The 22154-nt window shown below is 52.5% G+C and overlaps 3 protein-coding genes across 3 annotated transcripts; 2 read left to right on the plus strand and 1 right to left on the minus strand.

The window, feature by feature from the left end:
• Positions 1–9153: 9153 nt before the first annotated feature.
• Positions 9154–10921, minus strand: LOC136367213 (mRNA export factor GLE1-like). Its single transcript, XM_066328729.1, is given in 2 exon segments — positions 9154–10366; positions 10368–10921. Coding segments are annotated over 2 exon segments (1674 nt in total). The 5' UTR covers positions 10904–10921; the 3' UTR covers positions 9154–9228.
• Positions 10922–13444: 2523 nt separating this feature from the next.
• Positions 13445–18722, plus strand: LOC136367214 (mucin-1-like). Its single transcript, XM_066328730.1, has 12 exons — positions 13445–14394; positions 14837–14895; positions 15500–15654; positions 16073–16176; positions 16301–16359; positions 16606–16742; positions 16824–16948; positions 17092–17150; positions 17467–17621; positions 17975–18081; positions 18196–18309; positions 18498–18722. The coding sequence occupies exons 1-12, from the start codon at positions 13534–13536 to the stop codon at positions 18540–18542; spliced, it is 1980 nt and encodes a 659-aa protein (XP_066184827.1). The 5' UTR covers positions 13445–13533; the 3' UTR covers positions 18543–18722.
• Positions 18723–20027: 1305 nt separating this feature from the next.
• COMMD4 (COMM domain containing 4) lies at positions 20028–21968 on the plus strand. Its single transcript, XM_066328731.1, has 8 exons — positions 20028–20276; positions 20355–20426; positions 20509–20574; positions 20810–20849; positions 20968–21087; positions 21305–21385; positions 21486–21662; positions 21797–21968. The coding sequence occupies exons 1-8, from the start codon at positions 20274–20276 to the stop codon at positions 21835–21837; spliced, it is 600 nt and encodes a 199-aa protein (XP_066184828.1). The 5' UTR covers positions 20028–20273; the 3' UTR covers positions 21838–21968.
• The last annotated feature ends 186 nt before the right edge of the window (positions 21969–22154 follow it).

Consider the following 22154-nt stretch of genomic DNA (forward strand, 5'->3'; position numbering starts at 1 on the left):
CAATCTAGGGAACCTTTCTTCTTCAGCTAGCTAAAGACTAACTAGAAGCAGAGATCTCTGTCCCGCTGTCTGTCCATGCTGCAGACAACACAGTCCAGGGGTGGAATGCGGAGTAGTGAGAGCAGTTTCTGAAAACAAACTTGGTGCTTCTATTTCTTCCCTTTTGCCCTCGGAACCAGTCTTAATGGTACAGAAAATAATATCCAACATAAACAGAAGAGACAGTTGGGGATACAAGCGTCATAAAGTCACTCCAGGACATTCCACCCCTTATCCCCATATTGTTAACTTACTACTAAAACTAATATGTATTCTGGCTACACACACATACATTAGGCATACATACATATATATATATATATATATATACACAGAGTATACAGCTGTCTACAGACAATGGCAGTGACATTCAGCAAACAGTGATACTTATGTATGGTTCTCACCCAACAATCACATCTCCCTGAGGTACACATCATGTTGTTCCATCTTTCTGCATTATTCACCATGTGCAACCTAGTCTCTGAGCACAGACGACCCCACGGATGGGTTTGCCTCTACTCGAGGCAGAATTGATCCAAAGTGTCTTCTCTAACAAACTTCTCACATGTACCACTGGGACTTTATCTCCCTGTATTGTATGCAGGGGCTCAGACTGGGGAGGGCCTGCTCTGTTGGTGGAACTTTGGGTGATAACTAACCAGGTGGCCTTTGCTAGATGCTGCTCCTAATTTTTGAAAGATCCTTCACCTAATGCTTTCAAGGTGGTTTTTAACAGTTTAACAATGAAGTACTTCTTCACTTTGCTTGCAGCTGGTGTATGGTAGGGGATGTGGCGCACCCACTCAATGCCATGTTCCCTAGCCCAGGTGTTGATGAGGCTGTTTTTGAAATGAGTCCCATTGTCTGACTCAGTCCTCTCAGGGGTACCATGCCTCCAAAGAACTTGCTTTTCAAGGCCTAGAATGGTGTTACAGGCTGTAGCATGGGGCACAGGGTGGTCTCCAGCCATCCCGTGGTGGCTCCTACCATTGTGAGCACATAGCGCTTGCCCTGGTGTGTCTGGGGCAGTGTAATATAATCAATCTGCCAGGCCTCCCCATACTTATACTTGGACCACCATCCACCATACCACAGCAGCTTCACCCTCTTGGCCTGTTTGATTGCAGCACAGGTGTCACAGTCATGGATAACCTGAGAAATACCTGAGAAATACTGTCCAAGGCTAGATCCACCCCTCAGTCTTGTGCCCGCTTGTAGGTGGCATCTCTGCCCTGATGACCTGAGGCATCATGGGTCTATCAAGCTAGGAACAGCTCTGCCTTGTGTTGCCAATCTAAATCTATCTTTGGCACCTCTTGTCTTCGCAGCCTGCTCGTTGTTTTGGTGCTCCTCATTAGCCAAACTCCCATGGACATGGGCATCTACACGGTGGACTTTCACAGGTAGCTTCTCTACCCTTGTAGCGATGTCTTTCCACTCTTCAGCAGCCCAAATTAGTTTTCCTCTATGGAGTCAATTAGCTTTTTTCCACTTCTCCAGCCAACCCCACAGAGTCTTGGCTACCATACACTAATGAGTGTAGAGGTAGAGCTTTGGCCACTTCTCTCTTTTAGCAATGTCCAGGGCCAATTGGACAGCTTTGAGTTCAGCAAGTTGGCTTGACCCACCTTCTCCTTCAGTGGCTTGTCGTGTGGGGCTCCACATGGCTGCTTTCCATTTGCAGATCATCCCTACAATGTGACAGGAACCGTCAGTGAAAAGAACGTAGTGTGTTTCTTCTGCTGGCAGTTGGTTGTATGGAGGAGCTTCTTCAGCATGTGTCACTTGTTCCTGCTCTTCTTTATCCATGAGACCAAAGTTTTCACCTTCTGGCCAGTTTGTAATAATCTCTAAAATCCCTGGGCAATTCAGTTTTCTAATACGAGCGCGCTGTGTGATGAGGGCAGTCCATTTGCTCCATGTGGCATCAGTGGCGTGGTGGGTAGAGGGAGCCTCTCCTTTAAACATCCATCCCAGCACCAGTAGTCGGGGTGCCAGGAGGAGCTGTGCTTCTGTGCCAGTCACCTCTGAAGTGGCTTGAACTCCTTCAAAGGCAGCCAAAATTTCCTTCTCTATTGGAGTGTAGTTGGCTTTAGACCTTCTGTAGCTTTGGCTCAAGAATCCCAGTGGTCGGCCTCGAGTCTCCCCAGGCACTTTTTCCAAAGGCTCCAAGACAGACCATGGCTCCCAGCTGCAGAGTAGAGCACATTCTTCACATCTGGTCCCATCCTGACTGGGCCAAGGACCACTGCATGAATGATCTCCAGCTTGATCTGGTCAAAGGTGTGTTGCTGTTCAGGGCCCCAGTGGAAATCATTCTTCTTGCAGGTAACCAGGTAGAGAGGGCTCACAATCTGGCTGTACTCTGGAATGTGCATTCTCCAAAAGCCTATGGCACCTAGGAAAGCTTGTGTTTCCTTCTTGCTGGTCGGTGGAGACATCGCTGTGATCTTGTTGATGACCTCAGTGGGAATCTGGCACTGTCCATCCTGCCACTTTACTCCTAGGAACTGGATCTCTCGGGCAGGTCCCTTGACTGAGGTCCCTTGACTGAGTCCTTTGCTCTTCTTGATGGCAAAGCCAGCTTCCAGGAGAATCTGAATGATTTTCTTTCCTTTCTCAAACACTTCAGCTGCAGTGTTCCCCCACACAATGATGTCATCGATGTACTGCAGATGCTCTGGAGCCTCAACCTTCTCCAGTGCAGCCTGGATCAGTCCATGGCAGATGGTGGGGCTGTGTTTCCACCCCTGGGGCAGTCAGTTCCAGGTGTACTGCACACCCCTCCAGGTGAAAGCAAACTGAGGCCTGCATTCTGCAGCCAGAGGAATGGAGAAAAATGCATTGGCGATGTCAATAGTGGCATACCACCTTCCTGCCTTGGACTCCAGCTCGTACTGGAGTTCCAGCATGTCCGGCACATCAGCACTCAGCGGTGGAGTCACTTCATTCAAGGCACGGTAGTCCACAGTCAGTCTCCATTCTCCGTCAGACTTGTGCACAGCCCAGATGGGGCTGTTGAAGGGTGAGTGGGTTTTGCAGACCACCCCTTGGCTCTCCAGCTCACGGATCATCTTATGGATGGGGATCATGGCATCTCGATTTGTCCGATACTGCCGGCGGTGCACTGTCGAGGCGGCAACAGGTTCTCGTTGTTCTTTTACCTTCACAAGTCCTACTGCAGATGGGTTCTCTGAAAGTCCAGGCAAGATGTTCAATTGCTTAATGCCTTCTACTTTTACAGCAGCTATCCCAAATGCCCATCTGAGTCCCTTAGGGTCTTTGCAGTAGCCATTCCTGAGGAAGTCTATGCCCAGAATACACGGGGCCCCTGGGCCGGTCACAATCGGGTGTTTCTGCCACTCCTTCCCAGTCAGGCTCACCTCAGCTTCCAACAGAGTCAATTCTTGTGATTCCCCTGTCACCCCGGCAATGGAAATCAATTCTGCCCCAACGTGTCCCGAGGGCATTAGGGTACACTGTGACCCAGTATCAACCAAAGCTTCATATTTTTGTAGCTCTGATGTGCCAGGCCATCGAATCCACACAGTCCAAAAGACCCAGTTTTCCCGTGCCTCTTCTTGGCTAGAGGCAGGGCCCCTCTATAGCACTGGTTATTGTTTCCTTCCTGGGCATACATATAGAGATTCCTTCAAGGGGATGCAATAGCTCATCCTCACTTCTATAATACGTGGCAGCTTGGTCATGGGAGGTTTAGGCTACCTTTATTTTTGTGGAACCCCCTGGATGACTGTTTCCCTCTTTCAGCTCATGCACCTGTGCAGCCAGGACAGAAGTGAGTTTCCCATCCCACCTTCTCATGTCTTCCCCATGGTCATGCAGATAAAACCACAGTTCAGCTCGTGGGGTGTACCCTCCCTCTCTAGCTGGGGGATGTTGGGCTCTGACTTTGGGGCCTGTAACTCGCACCAGTGCCACATGGGAACTGTTCTTTCTCATCTCCTCCCTCACCTCCCTTATCTCCTCTTTGAGTTCCTTTACCACGGCAGAGACCTGAGCCTGCATTGGGCCATTGATCATACTCTTGTAATTTCTGAGGCTGCTGGCCAAGCACCCACTGCCTCTCAGTTGGTATCACTATTAATTGTTGCAATGAAGGTGGTGTATTGAGATGGTCCATGAGTTGCCAGATTCCACAACAACTGCCCTGTACACCTAACCTTGCTGTGGTCATTATCAAGCTGTTCACCCCTCCCAAAGAGTCCCTCAAATACCACCACTTCCCTCAGCTGTTAGATCCCTTCCTCAAGGGTTTTCCAGTGCATTGTATGATGGTGCTCCTGCATTCTTGTCTTGGCTTATGTAACCAAAAAAAAAAATAAATTTATTCTATTCCATCTTTCGAAGCCCAGTTGGGGAGGTGTAACTCTAAGAGGAAGGGGGTGACTGCCTTTCTGATAACAAGCCAGCTGTTAAGACTGGATGGGGCATTGTTTCTTGTCTCTGTTCACCCTCCCATTACCTCCCAAGCCAGCTGTTAAGACTGGATGGGGCAGTGTTTCTTATCTCTGTTCACCCTCCGATTACCTCCATGGGGATATCCTCTGTTAAAGGGCCATTAAAGCTCACCAAAGACATGACACATCACATTGTGAGATGCTCTACCCAGGGAGAAGGAGTCAAACCATTTCCACCTAGAGAAAAAGGAGCCACACGTGTCACCAGGCATCCAGTCAGACCCTCGGAACTCCCAAAGGAAGACCAGACCTATCTCTGGACCCTTTTTCTCTACAGGACCATCTCTTCTTCCAACAGGACCACATCTGCCACTCCAAGAGGTCTTACTTTTGGACTATTTCTAATGCTGTGACCAACAGGGTGTCAGGTTGTATTTCTGATTCTGTCAGGGTTTTCTAGGATTTCTTGGTTTTCTGTTTTTTGCTTATTTTGAATTTTTAATGTCCCTAGTAAAGAACTGCTTTAACTATTCCCAAAACCTTTGCCTGACAGCCTTTTGATTGCAAATTTATAATAATTTGAAAAAAGGTGGAATGGGGGCTTACATTCTTCATTCCAAGGGAGATTCCAATCTTCCCTTGTTGCCCGAAACGAAGTGAAAACACAAACCAACAAGAAGTCAGTTTATGTCGTGCTTTATTCGGGGCCCGGGGTCCTGGGGACTAGCGTCCCAAATCAGGATTCCCAAAGACCCTCATCAAGACTCAGGTTTTTATACCTTTTTACAAAGATTACTTCATCATACTACGTGGCAAACAGAAAAATTCTTTGATCAAAGCAAAGACATTCATCTACTAAATAACAGACTCCTAAAGTAATAAATTCTGCATGCTTGTCTTGTTCAAAACTATAGGTTAATTACCAAAGTTTACTTTTCCCTGTCACTAGACCCCCTCCTAGTAATTTTTCAAGCTTTATCTTTAAGACGGTTTGCCCTTTCAGCATGTTTTTCATGCTTTGCTAATCCCTTTGATTATTGTTTCCACAGACCCAGCACATTCCCAGGCTACCTTCCCAAGGCCTAGTGCCCTAATGCTAGCCAAGAAGCCTTAGCATAACTACTGCTATACGATTTTCTGATATTTGGTAACACCCTGGCGGATACCTGTCTATCTAAACCCAGACAATTCTCTCTCTGTGGACAAACCTTTCCCTTACATTCATTAAAAGTTGCTCCCAAAGAGAAAGGGGCTCTGGCTCCCTTACAAATACCTGATTTACACCTGAGTCCTGGGTCAAGGGTCCCAAATTCCTTGCTCACTATCCAGCTGCACACCTGCACCCATAAGGTCCCAGACCTGAAGTAACCAGGCTGTATAAGCCTCACATCCCCATCGTGTAATATCTTTGTGCAGATCACGGAGACTCTCATGCATCAGGGACTAGGTGATGACCTCAACCTGTGGCTCCCCTGCAGGTTGTGAGGGCCCTCCTTTCTTATCCTTATTTACCTGGGTGCTCTGATTTCATCTTACACTTCTTTGTTTCTACAGGGGCAACTGCTGCTGGCTGTGGCTGTCCCTGTGGATGGTTGTAATGTCTGTGGGTTCCACTACTGCACTTTTAGACTCTCCCTCTTTGAGGCAGGGAGATGGTCTCCAATCCTCTGGGGATAATGAGGCTAATGAGGCCACCACTGGGAAAATGTGCTCCTTTAGTATCTGGCCCATCTCCTGCACCAGAACCTTCACCCAGTCTGGTTGGTTCATTTCTGAGGTGGGCTGTGGGGCAGGGTCACACTCTGGGGCTGCATCCCTAGACTCTGGGGCTGTGTCAGGCTCTTGGGGAGCATCTGTATTCTGTGGGGTAGGTATCAAGGTGGTTATTCAGGTCCATCTCCCCTTATCTCTGAATGCTAAATAGAAAAGGCCTATCAGCCACACCAGCCACTGTATGATATTAGCATTCAGAGAAGATTTGAACTCTTCAAGAACTGGTGAGGTAGACCCAAAGAGCTGGGTGAAGGGTTGGGAAAAATTTCCCCCAGTGTCATTTCCTCACAGTAGGTACTATTATTAAATAACCCCAAAACCACACAATTTGTGTGTGATAGTTCTGGATCTATGTGCCCGCCTGCCAGAAGAAGTTAAAAATCCATGAATTCCTCACCTTACTAACCCATAAAGCAAACTGCATGACAGCCACAGTAAGCCTTAGTTATAGGGCCTGTGTTTAGATAAGGGCTTGGAAATGGGAGAAATACAGCCATGACCATGTGCCACCCAAACCAGGGTGAGCTAGACCACGTGGTGTTATCTAATGAGGTTTCTATACCCAGTGCACTCAAAAGAAAAAATTAAGGGGCTCAGGAACACTTTTTTCACTCTTCTTTTCTCAATGACCTCATGTTCTATGCTGGGCACCAAAGTCTGTCTTGGTTTCAGAAGACAGGTGTCTGTCAGGGAAAAGCCAGAGTCTCCCTTGGAATGGAGAATGTAATCCTTCTCCCTCCGAATTAGGGTAATTTTGAAATTAAGGGGCTTTCAGGAAAAGATAGGGAAATAACAGTTCTTTACTAGGAATATTTTTTTAAAAAAAGTAGTAGTACAAGAAAAGGAAATAAACAAAAAAAAAAAAAGACAGTGACAGAATCAGACTACAGTGTGACTTCCTGTTGGTCAGGGTGTTGGGAGCAGTCCAATTAAGTTCTTCTGGAATGACGGATATGGTTCTGTTGGAGCCCACATGAAGAAGGATGTAGTTTTCCTATGAAGGTCCAGTGGTGGCATAGAAGGGTGCAGTCTTCCTCTGGGAATCCAGTGGAAAACAGGTTGTCCTGGTGTTCTGAATCTTAGGTTTTATCCAGGTAGGAGTGCTGGGCTTCTCCCACTGTTTAGAGCATGTCCCAATGGGATGATGTAATTGTATCAGCCATGCAGTGAGCCTGGATGGCCCATTAACAGCAGATATCCCCTGGAGGAAGGATGGGTCAAGGAAGAGAAAAAGCCCCATCTGGTTTTAACAGCTGCCCATTAACAGAAGACACCCATCCCCTCCCCCAGAGTCATGAGGAATGGGTCATACCAGAGAAAAAAACACTTCCCCAAGCCATTTCAACAGATAGTAATGGAATGCATACTTTTGGTTACGTCTTGCATTACAACCCAAAACAAATTATGAGAAGATAACAGGGAAAACAACTTGCCAAGTTCATGACTCACACCCTTAAATAACATACAGAGATGAAGACTCAAGTCTTCATATTATAAAATTTTTGTGCCATTTGAATAGGTAAAATCCTTAAACACACTGTCAATTCTAAAAGTCCCAGATCTCCACGTAAAAGGTGTAGAAGTTGTTAAAATTGCTGGTCCACAATAGCTGCTGAGGGATCATCAGAAGGGAGTTGTCTCTGGTCCTGAACAGGACAGCAGGACATGGGGCAGGGCAGACACACGTGGCTGGTATCAATCTTGTTCTGGTGACTGTGGAAGTGCACAAATACCCATGTCCCCATGCAATGAGGTCCTGGGGACCTTCCCACTTGTTTGTGATAATGTCTTTTACCATTACTTTAGGTTTAGGTGACTGGGCATCACCTAATCTAATGACAGGAAATGGTTTAAGATTAGTGGGTTTGGGGCTTGTTCTGGTAGTGTTAAGGGATTCAATGTGTAAACAGCTTTTGCTACTAATCTGTCCTGGTTTGGGAAGACAGGTATCTGCCAGGCAAAGCTGGAGTTTCCCTTGGAATGGAGAATGCAAACTATTTCCTCTCCTTTTTCCAATCATAAATTTGCAGTTAGAGGCTTTTAGGCTCTAGGATTTGGGAATAGAAATAGCAGTCCTATGCTAGTATGTATAACAAAGTAAACACAACTACAGCATTAATAACAAAAACAGTACTAAGAACCTCGAGGGCTTTGCTTTACAAAAACCCAGGGCAGTTTGGTCTTGGTGCCTTTGTAGGATTTTTAGAGCACCAAGATGGAACAGCGAAAAGTCCCGGGCTGGTAGCTGGGATGGCAGGGTGTCCTGGCAGGCAGGGACAGGGTGTCCCAGCAGGCAGGGTGTCCTGGCAGGGCAGGGGGGTGCAGGGTCACACCGTAGCAAGAGGAGCGGTGCCTCTGCAAGAAGAAAGAAGAAACTGCGATGGCGGGGCAGAGCTGGCCCAGCTCCCACAGGGTGGCAGAAGAGCTCAGAATTCCAGGGCAAGCAGATGATGGTAGATTTCCCAGGACTGGACTCTTTCAGCAACACTTAACTCCTCTCCCAGCAAGCAGCAACCCAGCTGTTCTCTCTCACAAAACGCTGAAAAAACAGAGTGCCAAGCTGCCTCAAGCTCTGTCCTTTATCTGCCCCAAAACTCATGTTATCTCTCCTTATGTGCTTTGGCCACCCCGTTGTTTTGGTTAAGTATTTTTAAGTATTTAACACTTAGTTTCCTTGATAACTGATGGCGAAAAAAATCTTCAGAGTAAAAAAGGAACAAACCTAACCTCTAATGTCTGCTCTGTGTGGTATTTTCACTTCCATGAGCAAAACAGCACTGTGCAATTTTTCATTACAAAATTCCCTAATCTCTGGAGCCATCTGGACAATGGATTTAAAGCATCTTCCACATGACTAAACATATGAAGGAAAACTCTTGAAGTTTCAATAGTTTATTGTACAAAAACTTACATAGAACTAATACAAAGATTAGCTTCAAAGTCTAACAAATAAATCTTGTTGAATTAAACATTAGGGGGAAAGGAAATACAAACTGATTTATGTTCTCCAAAAGGAAGGTGTCAGAATGCCCTTTGGTAATGGAATTTCCTCTGCCTGTAGACATTTCTGCACAAAACTCTTCAAGCGTGACAAACAGCCCATCTGGCCAGAGCTGGTCACAGCTTCTATCCTTGGGATATAGGATTTCTGGATAAAGAACATTGTTTTTCAGAACTGAATCCCATACTGCTTCATCAGAGCATTGCCACACACTTCCAGGAAATCCAAAAGCAGCATAGCTGTCACATCTGCCAGAGGCTCCAGATTCAACATCTGTGCAAGCCAGCGCCATCCATAGCTCAGACCGTGAGGATGTGCCCCTTGTTTGTTTCCATAAGGCCACTGCAGCTGAATGATGGCAACATAGAGACGAATCATTCCTGACATCCTTTTAAGAAAGTGATCATGTTCTTCCACTGTAGAATCATGAACTTCATATCCAAGCATCCTCTGATATTCTTCCACGGTCGTCCCTTCTTTCCAAGCAGGGTAAAATGGCACAGAATATGGACACTTCTTGTGCAGATGAGCTAAAAAGACGTCTCCGACTTGAGGGTGTAATTCCCAGATTCCTGAGAGCACCACAGCTATTGGGAAAGCTGAATCATGGTGAAAAGATACTTCTCCTTCCCCATGTCTCACAAACTTCTCTGCCAGTTTGTAACAAACAAACTGCAGCCCCTGTGGATGCTGAGTCACCAACACCATTTGCCCTTCAGTCCGAACAGCCTTACCAGACAGCAGGTTATTGATCTTGTCAAACACCTCTCTCAGCTTAGAGCCTGATATGATCGAGATCTGGCTCACAGGGATTGTAGCTGCTTTCTGCAAGTTTGTTTTTATCTTCTTCACCTCAGTGTTGCCTTTGCAGTTTCCAATTTCACTGAAAGCAGCAACACATTGCTCAGCAGCATCCTGAAGCTGCTGGTACCACTGCATGATACTTTCTTCTGTTTTAACTTGAAATCCTTCCTTCTGCTGCTTTCCTCCCAGCTGCTGTGCAGGGACAGGAGTCTGCTCTTTTTTCTCTAACTCTTTCTGCTTTTGTTTCTTTTCCTCTTCATCTTTCCTCTTTTTTTCTTCTATGGCTGCAGTGATTTCCTGCTGCATGCTAGGTATCAACCCTTGCATCTCCTGCTCTTTCAGTGCTGTCCACATCTGCTTGAGTCAGGAATCCTCTCTCATCCATGGCATGGATGAGCCCTGACACCAATCCACAGATCTGGTTGTCACGATTGCTGTATGCAGACAGATCAATCCTGGGCAAGTCTTTCTGCCTGTAGTTGGGATCAATCTGCTGGTTCAGCTGCAGCAGCTCGTCGTGGGTGGAATAAAGGTGACACAGTCTCTCCTGGCTCTCTTCCTTGTGCAAATATTCCGGCTCTTCCTGGTGTTGCCTCTGCTGCTCAGCCTCACACAGTTTTAGGTTCAATATCTTTGCTCTGCGTCGGTGTTCTTCCTTCAACTTCTCCTGCTGCTCCTGAGCCTCCTTTGAGCTCTTCTCCATTACTTCTTGCAATTCTTGGAGTTCCTGATGCTGCTTTAGCTTCCTCAGTTCATCAAAGTGCTTCAGCTGCTCAATGGCCTGGGCATAGGCTGCCCTCACCATCTGCTCCTGCTGCCGCTGTCTCAGCCTCTCCTTTGCTCTCAGCCTGTGCATCTCTTCATACATCCGAATGCAGCCTTCGACTTTTGCAGTGTGGGCACAGTTGGACCTTCCTGGGGTTGGAGGGTCCCCAGTTCCCTCACCTGATGCACTTGCCAGCTTCTCCCTGCAACAAGCCACAAGTGCTGTGCCCAGTCCCTCTGTCCCGTCACTAGAGGCTGGATCCAGTGTTCGGGATGCCATCACAGGAGCCCATCCCAGCCTCCGCAAACTCCCCAGGTGACAGCCTGGAAAGAGGGTCCTGGTGGATGTCTGAGCATCAGAAACTGGGCAGGAGAGTGTGGGAGATGCTCAAGGGATTCAGCCTTGTGAGGCAACTATGGAGAGCCAGAGTGTAATGAGCTCCTCACAGGAGAGTCACATCTGGGGTTGTCAGCCAACCCCAAAAAGTCTTAAAGATATTAACAAGATGCTTTGAGTGGAGATGTTTGGAAAGCAAAAATGTTTTAATTAAGATGAAAATAACAAACAGAACAAAGGAAAAAAGCCGTGCCAGGCGCATGGAGTATCCTTGCACCTGCTAAAACACCCCAAAAATGCCATGAGGGGCTTTGTGCTTTTTTAAAAGTATGTAATGACTGAGGCAAGATTCTTGGCATACTGCCTGAAAGATAGAGTAACAGGTTTCGAGGTACAGCTCTAAAGATCCAACAGGTGTCTCTGTGCTGGCACAAGGCAAAATAAGGTAAGAAAAGCATCAAAGTCTTGGGGTTTTTGCCTTGTAAGTGAGACAAAGAGTGAAACACAAATCCTTCCATAGTATGGAAACCTCAGCCACTGTGGAGTGCCCACCTCATCATGGTCAGGTGCATTCCTACAGCCTGGGCTGACCCAGTGGGGACCCCTGAGACCCTCTCCCTTGTGAGCCTCCATCAGGCACAAAATCTGCCTGATCCTAAAGGCCAAGTGCTGCAATCCATGATTCCCAGCCGCGGTTATAGCAGGTGAACACTGCCACAACCTCACAAACTGGGTGTTTTGGGGAGCACCAGCAGGGTTTGGGGATCATCCTGCCTGGAGGGGCAGGCCGACCCCCTCCTTCTGCTGTCGACAGCTCAATGAGGAGCAGAGGGAAGCTAAGACTCTGTTCACCTGGGGAAGTGCAGATGAGTTTGTGTGTTAATTGGGAGCAGCTGGAATGGAGCCACATCCACCTCCCCTACCACCTGTGGAACCAAATAAAAGCCAGGGCTTGGCCGGGCTTTGGTGCCTTCTTCTTCTGGAGTGTTGCCAGGTGTGGGGTGCTGGTGGGTTGGCTGTCCTTGGGGAGGTTTCTGTGGACAAGGTGGGCGTTTGGGGCAGGGAATGTCTGAGCCTAGGGCTGGTTAAAGCCCTGTGCTGCACTGGGAACTTCCCAGGAGGTGCTGAGGCTTGGCATCTGCTTTTCTGACTTGGGAGACTGCTGGAGAGAAGGAAGGTGTTCTAATAAGGAGCTCTGGGGACGGGAAGCTTGGGAATGGGCCAGGCACTGGGATGTGGGAGCTGCAGAACCCCACCCTAAATCTCTTGCTGTCCCTCTCCACAGCTGAGCTCTCCCCGTGGCTTCTTCCAGGATGAGACAAGGGGTCGGACCCCCAAACCCCCCAGATGCTGCTGCCCCACAGCCGGGAGCGCTGCTCCGTGCTGAGAGGGATGGGGCTGCGGGCACAGCCCCATGTGCTGCTTTTCCTGCCGGCAGGCTGGGGTGCAGAGCCCTCCTGCTGCTGGCCGTGTGTGTGTGTGTCACCGCTGTCCCCTACTGCCTGACTGCTCTGGCTGCTGTCACCTGGGGTCCCCCGGGCTCATTGGCCTCCCAGCAAGACGTGGGTGACAGTCTGGTGACAGCGTGTGGGGACCTCCTCACCTTGGGCTGCTTCCCAGGGCTCCAAGGAGTTGTGACGCCTGGGACAGATGCTGGAGGACAGAGCCTGGAGACACAGACTGCGGCCACACGGACACCTCCGACCTCCCTGCAGTGGCAGCCTGGATCTGGGGACAGGGAGGGCCTCAGGCTGGGCACAGCAATGGCTGTGACTCTGTCCCCCACACAGTGGCCCGGCATAGGGGTGCCTGCTCCCTCAGCTCGGCTCCTGCAGAGTCAGAGTGTCCCCCGTCCTGGATCCTGGCGTCACCTTGCTCGGGGACGCCTCCACAGAGCAGGGCCAGGCTCACACGGTGCCACACAGACGGCAGCAGTGACTCCAGCTGGTGACCTGGGGCAGCCAGCGGGCACAGAAGAGCCCCGGAGCCCACAGAGGGAGTCTGAGGCCACTTCCAGAGCTTGGAGTAAGCCAGCTGCTGGGCTCCCTGCCACCTCCCAGGTACGGCTGCACCTGCCTTCCCTCCCCACAGCTGCTTCTGGCCCCTCTGCAGTGATGCAGGTGGTACCCGACCAACTGGTGCCACCCCAAGGGGCAGCTGTGGGTTCTCAGGTCCCACTTGATGTCCCCACATGGACACTGATGGAAGCTGACTCCTGGAGCCCCAGCACAGCAGAGCAGGTGGTGGCCTCTGCTCTGCCAACCCAAGGGACACCCAGCTCTGCTGAGCTGCCCCCTGGCACGGTGTGGGTGCCCCCTGCCCTGACCCCTGAGGGGCTCTGGGGCACTGCTGGCACTGCCCTGCCTGGGACAGCTGCTCTGTTGGTGGATGCTGCAATGGCCCAGGTTCCAGGAAATGGGTCTGGACTCCTGGATGCAGCCCTGGCATCGCTTCCTACCACTGCAACAGCTCCTGGTGCCCACAATCAGCGTGTGCTGGCTTCCTCCCATCCCATGGTGGAGTCAGGGCCTCCTGCTGTCACCTCGGAGACACAGAGTGAGTGGCCTTCTCCCCCTGCACTGCCAATGTCCAGTGGAGCCTCCCCAGCTCAGACCAGGGCTTCCAGCACTGCAGGTCCTACTGTGACTGGGATGAGCTCTGCAGCCACTGGCGTCATCCCAGATCTTGGACAGATGTTCGGGATGGAAGAATCCAGGCACAGCAAGGCAAGGACAACATCACTGGGATCTGTTCCTACTCCAGCAGGACCTCCAGGGCCCACCCCAGCCAGCCCAGGCTCTGTGCCTCCCCCCTGCTACACAAACCCAGTTCTGGAACGTGGCTCTGAGCCTGGGCACCACTCTGCCACCACCAGCAGTGTGACATCTCCAGCCTGCCTGCCGACTTCTCCTGGAGCTGGGCATGCAGCCAGCTCCTTGCTCAGCTCCCAGCCCCTGGCTGTGCCCACAGGAGTGACCCATGTCATGTCCAGTGGCTCCAGCACTTCCCATTACTCCTCCACAGCCATGGAGCATCTCCCTGCAGCCACCAGAGAGGCGTCCAACCCAGCTGAGCTGGTGACAAAGGGCAAACCTGGCTCCACAGGGACAAAACCCCCTGCACCCCACCCCTTTCCCACACTGCCTGTGATCGTGCTGCCCTTGCAATTCCGGCTGTTGGGCGTCACTTACACCCCAGATCTGGGCAGCAGGGATTCAGAGAGCTACCAGCAACTGGAGAGAGACGTGAGACTGATGGTGGGTGCTGGAGGTGGCTGGGACAGATTTGGCACTTTGGGGTGCAGGGTGGTACCAGGCCCTGCTGGGGTGAGAAGCCTGTGTGCTGCATCAGCCCTTGGCTGGTTGGTTGCCCCCCAGGCATGGTGGAGGTGGGTAAACCCCTAGCACTGCTCCACTGGACTTTGGTTTGAGGTTGCACTGGGCTCCCCTCACCTCTGGCAGCCAGCAGGGCCATGGCACACCCTATTTTTGTTGGGATATTCCCTGTCAGGAATGTGGGTGGCAGTTCTGGGTATCCCAGGTCATCTCCAGGCACTCCTTGGGGTGCCAGAATGCCCTCCCCTGAGCATGCTGAGCTGACTTTCTTCTATTTATTGCCCACCTGCCCCTACATTTCCCCTTTGCACGGGAGAGCTTGGAAAACCTTCTCAATTAATTACCAGGTGCTTCTTCCTTCCAGCTCAACCAGATGCTGTCTGGCTACAAGAGCTTTCTGCAAGCAAATGTCCTTGAGTTCATGTGAGTGTGGAGGGGTGGGTTTTGTAGAAGCAGTGGCCTGTGGTACCCATCCTGGCCTTAATGAGAGTCCTGTGTAGAAGAGCAACTTGTTGCACTTAACTTTGATAAAGGCTCTGTTCTCTTGGGAAATGTGCACAGCAGAGGAGTGACTACAGCCATAAACACTATGTGTGAACATTTTTCCTTTGCCTCCCAGAATCCTGGGAGGTGGATGTTTGAGTGGATGGCTGATAAAGGCAGAAACATCTACTCTAACCAATGTTTGGTGGTGTAGGCTGTTTTGTCTTTCCTCTTATGTGTTCCCAAGCTTTCTTTAAACTTTCCCATAGTAGAAACAAACACTCGAGTGTGTGTAATAATGATGGGTTTGATCCTGCTGGATGAAGCAGTGGGTCTCTGTTTTGTTCCAAGCTGCTGCAGGTTTGTCTTGGCAGGAAGGGTTTGCCCAGAAAAATGCTCCAGACAGGTCATTGTGAGGGGCTACACCCCCTCCCTGGTGTCATCATCCTGAGGGAGCCCTGTCTAAATTTCTGGATAAATGCACCTGGGGGAAAACAAAAGGCAGCAGGTGTTTTGCCCACTGTCTCCTTTCTGTCCCTCCCAGGAATGGCTCAGTGGTGGTGCGAGGGGAGGTTCTGTTCCGGGGGGATGCTCCTGCTCCCACCAACTCCCACCTCATCCGGACACTCACCACAGAGGCAAGCAAGGGCAAGAGCATCTTCAGCTGGCAGCTGGACCCCCAGTCTATCCTGTCTGGGGGTAAGTCCTGAAGATCTCCCCACAGCAGGGCTGCTGCTGCCAAGTGCCCTCCTTGTGCCTCTATCAAACCCCAAAACCTGCACAGTTTGGATTCCAGGCTTTCCTTCACTTAACATCCCTTCTCCTGGCCTGTGTAAAACCACTGTAAGGATGTTAAGGGTGGTGGAGGGCACAGCTGGACCTGTGTGGGCCAGTGCTGCTGCTTGACTCCCTGGCCTCCCCTCTTTGCCTCAGCTCTCCTGTGCTGGGGAATGGTACATCCTGACCCCTTCCCACATTCAAAGGAATTCCTCCTCACTTGGATGCTCTGCTGGTTTCTGCTTTTGGGGTGTGGCCATGGATGAGCTCAAAGCTGAACAATACCTCCCAAGGAAGCTGGAGGAACAGGGATGAGTATAACTCTTCCAAACTTCCTTAGGTTTCAGCCTGGAGAACCTGGACCCAGAGAAGCTGTCCATCTCTTTCACTGCCTCCCATCTTGGGATAAGCAGGATGGATTTTCTGGAGCAGCTGATCAGGGAGGTATGCCAAGCCTTGGGGGCTCTTGCAACGGGTGATGCTGGGAGAATGGGCACAGACTGCCTGGGTGGTGGAATAACCTGTGCTAAACAGGCAAGGTGTGAGCTGTTGCCTTCTCCCTACCTAGGTAACTTCATCTGTCAGTGCCCTCTACCATGTGAGGAACTTCACCATCTCCCAGCTCAGGTATGGGATGCAGCTACTCCTCTGCCAACATCTTCATTTCATTACCTTCGCTATCTCCAGTGCCCAATGCACCTCAAGAGCTGTGCTGCAAGGAGGGAGAGGATGGGAAAAGCTGGGAAAGGATATGTAGCTGGAGAAAACTATAATTGAGCACCTTCTGTGGGTCTCAGGGGAAAACCACTAGTAAAAGTGCTGGAGCTGGGTCTGAACCCTCCTGCCTTGCTCAGAGCTCTTCTCTCTTCTCAGAAACCTCAGTGGGAACACAGAGATCACGGGAGACCTCTACCTTGACACAGCTGTCCATGCTGATGTTATGGACGTTCTGGAAGCCCTAACTATGCTCTCAGACCTCTCCATGGAGCTGACCTCCATCTCGGTGCAGGGTAAGGACAAGTCCCTGTGGGTGGTGTGGGCAGGGTCACTGCCAAATCTGCACACCCAGCGCTTGTTTCTTGTTCCTTCAGAGTCCAAACTTGGTCTGCATGTGTATCCTGTCTCCTTCCTGGTCACCAACAGACACTTCAGCCAGGAGCTTCAGGATCCACTCTCTGAAGAGCACTACAATCTCTCCAGGGAACTCGGTGATGTGGTAGGAATGAGGATGGTGGGAAGAGGGGGTTAAGGTCCTTGCAGCAGGCTGACAAGAAGAGCTATGTGAGGAAGAGGGGCTGCTTTGGGGTGTCCTAACATCCCCAACAGCTGGTGGGGAGCTGAGCACAACCTCTCTTCCAGGTGGCGAGAGCCCTGAGGGATTACCCAAGCTTCCTGAAAGCGATCATAAAAGAATTCCTGTGAGTGGGGCAGGGGTGTATGGGGCAGGGAGGTCTCCCTTCAGGTATCAGCCAACAGGTTGTGGCTGACAGGTGTATATTTTTGGCTACAGAAGGATTTGCAGAGAGAGCTGAGGTCAAGCATGAACCCATTGTTTCAGTGGTGACTTGCTGGACCTCCAGGGATGTCCCTTTCATCCCACAGCTCCCTGAGTGCAGAGATCTCTTCCTACTGAGCAAAACCCTCTGGGAGGAGGCTGGGTGTGCCCACCCCATCCTGCTGTGGGGTCATGGTGGGACTGGCAGCTGCTGGAGCTCTTCCCAACCCTGTCTGCAGGCCTGGCTCTTTGCTCTGCCATGGGAACATGTTATTCCGTCAGCCTGCTCCAACCAGTGTGGAAGTTCTGGAGGCACTGGTACTGTCAGTTGGGCCAAACCAGGCTCTGGCTGACTCTGACATCCACGTGGATCCATTCTCTCTCTCTGTGGGAGGTAAGCTCCCCTCTGGGACATGGTGGGTACATGAGATCCACAGGCCCCGTGCCTCCACTGTGAGCAGAGTAGATCCACAGCTGGCCAGATCACAATCTCTTGTGTGAAGAGAGGATGAGGTGACCAGAAAGTAAAATTTTAGTAGCAATTGTGCCCTTTCCCTCTGCATAGCCTGGGGACTGGGGTTGGAGACCTTCTGCTGCAGGCTGGTATAGGATGGGAGGAAAAGGCATGAAGGGTGTGGAACAGGTGTTATTATATCCCCTCTATTTGTCCTGGAGCAGAGTGGGTGGCTGGCACCCCGTGGGGCAGAGCTGGCTGCTCCAGGCTCTAAATGCTGTGCTCTGCTCCAGAGGACACCCTGGTACATCCCTCGCCCGAGCCAGGATTCCCAGCCTATGGAGTGGTCCTCATGGTCATAGGCGGCCTCTGCATCATGATTGCACCTGTCGTGCTTGTGGTAAGGGCCAGTTCTGTCTGCTGGGCTGGGCCAGCATTCCTGGGCCCCTGTGGGAGGTGGGCTGAGGGACTGTGGGGCCAGGTAGGGCTGCAGCCCCTGTGCTCTCCTCCCCAGTGCCTGGGGACCAAGAGGCTGGGCTGGCAGCAGGGAAGAGCCCTTTGGGACAGACGAGACCCTGAAGTGGGGATCCAGACGTTGGAAATGGATAACCAGGGGTTCTGGACAGAGGTGAGTGGCCTTTGCATCCCTTGAATTGTTTTATGTGCCTGGGAGCTGGTGTTTATGCAGGTCACAGGTTCTTCTGTTACCTGGTGATGATCTCTGGGGTTGGAGAAACCTGGGGGGAGCTGGAGGGAAAGGACCCTCATTCCTGCCTTCACAAGTGTTTAAAGTGACTTCTTCCCTCTCCACTGCAGGACCCTGAGGATGGTCACTTTGAGTGGCAAAACACTTCTGCCTGAGGAGAGAAGAAACAGCAACTGGGGGGAGCTTGGAGAGGGGCTGTAGGTGGGAAGGAGATGCTGAGAAGCTCTCCCTGATCCTGTGGCAGCAGCTGCCAGGAGTTCCTTGAGCAGAATACAGACTCAGGTGTATAAAGGAATAATTTTGTGTCTTAAATAAAATGTTTGTAGACCGTGAAACTCAGTTGTGAAGGATGTGTGTCTGCTGTGGTGGTGGTGTTCAACCCTCTTCACTTCATGGGCTGCCAGTAGCACCACAGCCGTGTGCTGCTGCTCTGGTGCCAACGAGCTGGGCTTGGTCGTCTCCAGCTCTGGGGTAACAACCTTAGTGCTGGGGAGTTAAAAAAGCAAGAATGTGCATGACAGCCCCACTCTTCCAGTTCCAGTGCTTCCCCTTGCAGTACCCTGGATTATATTTCAGATCCTGCTCTGGAGTTTGTTCCAGCCCTGACCCTGCCCCACAGGCTTTATCTCAGCTCCAGCCCTGCACCGCTGCTGGCAGCTCTCGCTGTGCATGCTGAGGGCCCCAGTCTTTATTTCAGATCAAGCTCTGTGCTGCTTTGCCTCTGCAGTCTCTATTCCAGCCTCAGAGACAGGATCTCCTCCTCTCCCCAGCCACAGTTTTTACTTCACCTCTGGCACCCCTGTCTCTACTTCAGGTAAGGGTTTCATTTCAACTCCACAATTAGAATTTCACCCCCAGATCAACATCACGCCCCCACAGCCTTTATAAACACCTCAATGAGGTCCCAGCTCCACTCTCCCAAAACTTTATTTCACTGCCACCTCTGCCTCTTCTCTCTGTGGCCGGGTGCAGCTGCTCATGCACCAGAACAGAATCTTTATTTCAGGTGGCGGTCTGTTAAGCTTCAGCCCCACCGCTGAACTCCGCATTCCCTCTCCAGGCCTGTGGCGGGGCCGAGCAAGCGGCCAGGCCGTGAGAGGGGCTGAGGAGCCGGGGCTGATTGAGGGGTTGTGTGAGGGGCCAGGCCGGCCTGAGGGGCTGACGCTGAGGGGCCGGGCCGGGCTGTGTGAGGGGCCGGGGCTGACTGAGGGGCTGGGCCGGGCTGTGTGAGGGGCTGAGGGGCCGGGGCTGACTGAGGGGCTGACGCTGAGGGGCTGGGCCGGGCTGTGTGAGGGGCTGAGGGGCTGACGCTGAGGGGCCGGGCCGGGCTGTGTGAGAGGCTGAGGGGCCGGGGCTGACTGAGGGGCTGACGCTAAGGGGCTGGCCCGGGCTGTGTGAGGGGCTGAGGGGCCGGGGCTGACGCTGAGGGGCTGGCCGGGCTGTGTGAGGGGCTGAGGGGCTGACGCTGAGGGGCTGGCCGGGCTGTGTGAGGGGCTGAGGGGCCGGGCCGCGCCTGCGCGAGCTGAGCTTTGTCGGGACCGCCCCTGACTGAAAGGGTGGCTGTGATTGGGCAGGGCGGAGAAAGACGGGCCGGGATTGGCGGAAGCCGTGAGGCCGCGGCCCATGGTAGCGCGAGCGCTCCGTCGGGCGGAGCCAGGGAGGCTCCAAGGGGCCGCTCTTGCCCCGGGTCCCGGTCCCGAGACCCCCGTCCCCTTTTCCGGCCTCTCTCGTGCCCAGGTCCCGGCTCAAGGCCCCCGCAGAGCCCCTACCGGAGTGCCCCATCGGCACTCGGGGCAGGGGGCTCGGAGGGCAGCCCGCCCGGGAGTGGTTCCGGGTCGCAAAGGCGGATTCTGCTATAGCAGCGCGGAGCGGGGAGCGGCGGCGACATGGTGGGGAGGGGGCTCGGCGACAGGGAGCGGGGAGGGCGTGCAGAGCCCGCTGCGGGCTGACCGCCTCTTCCCCCGCAGCGCTTCCGCTTCTGCGGGGACTTGGACTGCCCCGACTGGGTGCTGGCCGAGATCAGCACCCTGGCCAAAATAGTTAAGTGCCCGCGTCCTCCGCATCCCCCTGCCCGCCCCCGCCTGCTGCCGGCTCGCTGCTCACCCTCTTTCTCTCCCGCAGTCCTCTGTGAAGCTGAAGCTGATCTGCGCCCAGGTGCTGCGGGACCTGCTTGGGGAAGCCATCGAGGTAAGTGTGGGGCTATCGCAGTGGAAGCCAAGTGTTTCAGCACTACCGTGGCATAATCAGCAACATTAATTAATCTCGTGTTCTTCATGGAAGCCTCAGCGTTAAGAATGCTACCAGCCTCTACTAGTAGTAATAATATGCATAGTAAGTGTTATTAGTAATTATGCTTAGGTAAGAATTGTTAGCGTTACCATTGGTAGTAAGTGTGTTACCATGACACTGTGCTCTCCCACAGTATGACAAGATCCTGAAACTGACCTCAGATGCAAAGTTAGGTAAGCACTGCTGTCCCTACCAGGATCCCCCGATGGAGCCCTGCTCCGGGGATGGGCAGCAATGCGTCTGGGGATGCCTTCCCAAGGTGCCAGAGCTCACCCTCCCTCCCATCTGTAGAGTCAGGGGATGTGAAGGCAACCATCGCTGTCCTCGGCTTCATCCTCTCCAGTGCAGCCAAGCACAATGTAGACAGTGAGTCTCTGTCAAGTGAGCTGCAGCAGCTGGGACTGCCCAAAGGTAGGGGGAATCCTCAGGGGGGCACCACGAGCCAGACATGGTGGAGCGTTGCTGACACTTCACACCCAGATGGAGGGCAGGCTGCTGTGCTGTTCTCCATCACCTCCCTTCTGTGCCATCAGTCTCTGGGGGCTCCCTCGGGTGCTTTGGTGGATTTTGGCAGCTGCAGGTCTGGTGTGAGCAGAGGGGTTTTTCTGTTGTCTCCCCTGCCGCGCAGAACATGCCAGCGTGTTGTGCCGTTCCTATGAGGAGAAGCAGAGCCCCCTCCAGGACAGGCTCAGGGCCTGCAGCCTGCGATGTGAGTGGGGTGTCGGGTGTTAATAGGGCTGCGGGGGTCAGTGTCAGTCACCGCGCTGCAGTGAGCCGGGGCGCCGACACCATCCCACTCCCCACCCTAGTGAGCCAGCTGGGCTCCGTGCGCTGGCGGGTGGATTACACCCTCAGCTCCAGCGAGCTGCAGGAGGTCAATGAGCCCGTGGTGCACCTGACCTTCAACGTGCGCGACAGAGAGGGTGAGAAGATGACGGCTGTCCCTGTGACGCTCTCAGCCGACAAGTTCTGGGTGCTGCTGGCAGGTGAGGAGCCAGGAGAGGAGGCAGTAGGAACCTCCGTGGGGTGGAGATGCTGTGGGAGGGACGATGGGAAGGGGATGCTGGAAGGGATGCTGCAATACCAGCAGCTCCCCCACATCTCCGTCCTCTCTCTGTAGAGCTGAAGCAGGCCCAGACCCTGATGAACACCCTTCTCTGAGGAGCCGGAAAAAGGCCACGGCGAGAGGCTGCGACACGGAGTTGTGGGTCCAGACTGGTGCTCCTGCTGGGGAGGAGATTGTTTCTCTTCCGTCCTCGAGTCAGCTCCAATAAAGTCCCGGTGACAAAGCTGTGTCCCGCTGTGTCCCCTCGTTGTGCAACATCTCCGAGCGGCGGGCCCGCCTCGGCAGGGCACCAACCTCCGGTATCGCGGCGCAGCCAATGGGAGCGCGCACCGCCCGCGGCGCAGCCAATGGGAGCGCGCACCGCCCGCGGCGCAGCCAATGGGAGCGCGCACCGCCCGCGGCGCAGCCAATG

This window comes from Sylvia atricapilla, chromosome 13, assembly GCF_009819655.1.
Source record: "Sylvia atricapilla isolate bSylAtr1 chromosome 13, bSylAtr1.pri, whole genome shotgun sequence".
Taxonomy (NCBI): Eukaryota; Metazoa; Chordata; class Aves; order Passeriformes; family Sylviidae; genus Sylvia; species Sylvia atricapilla.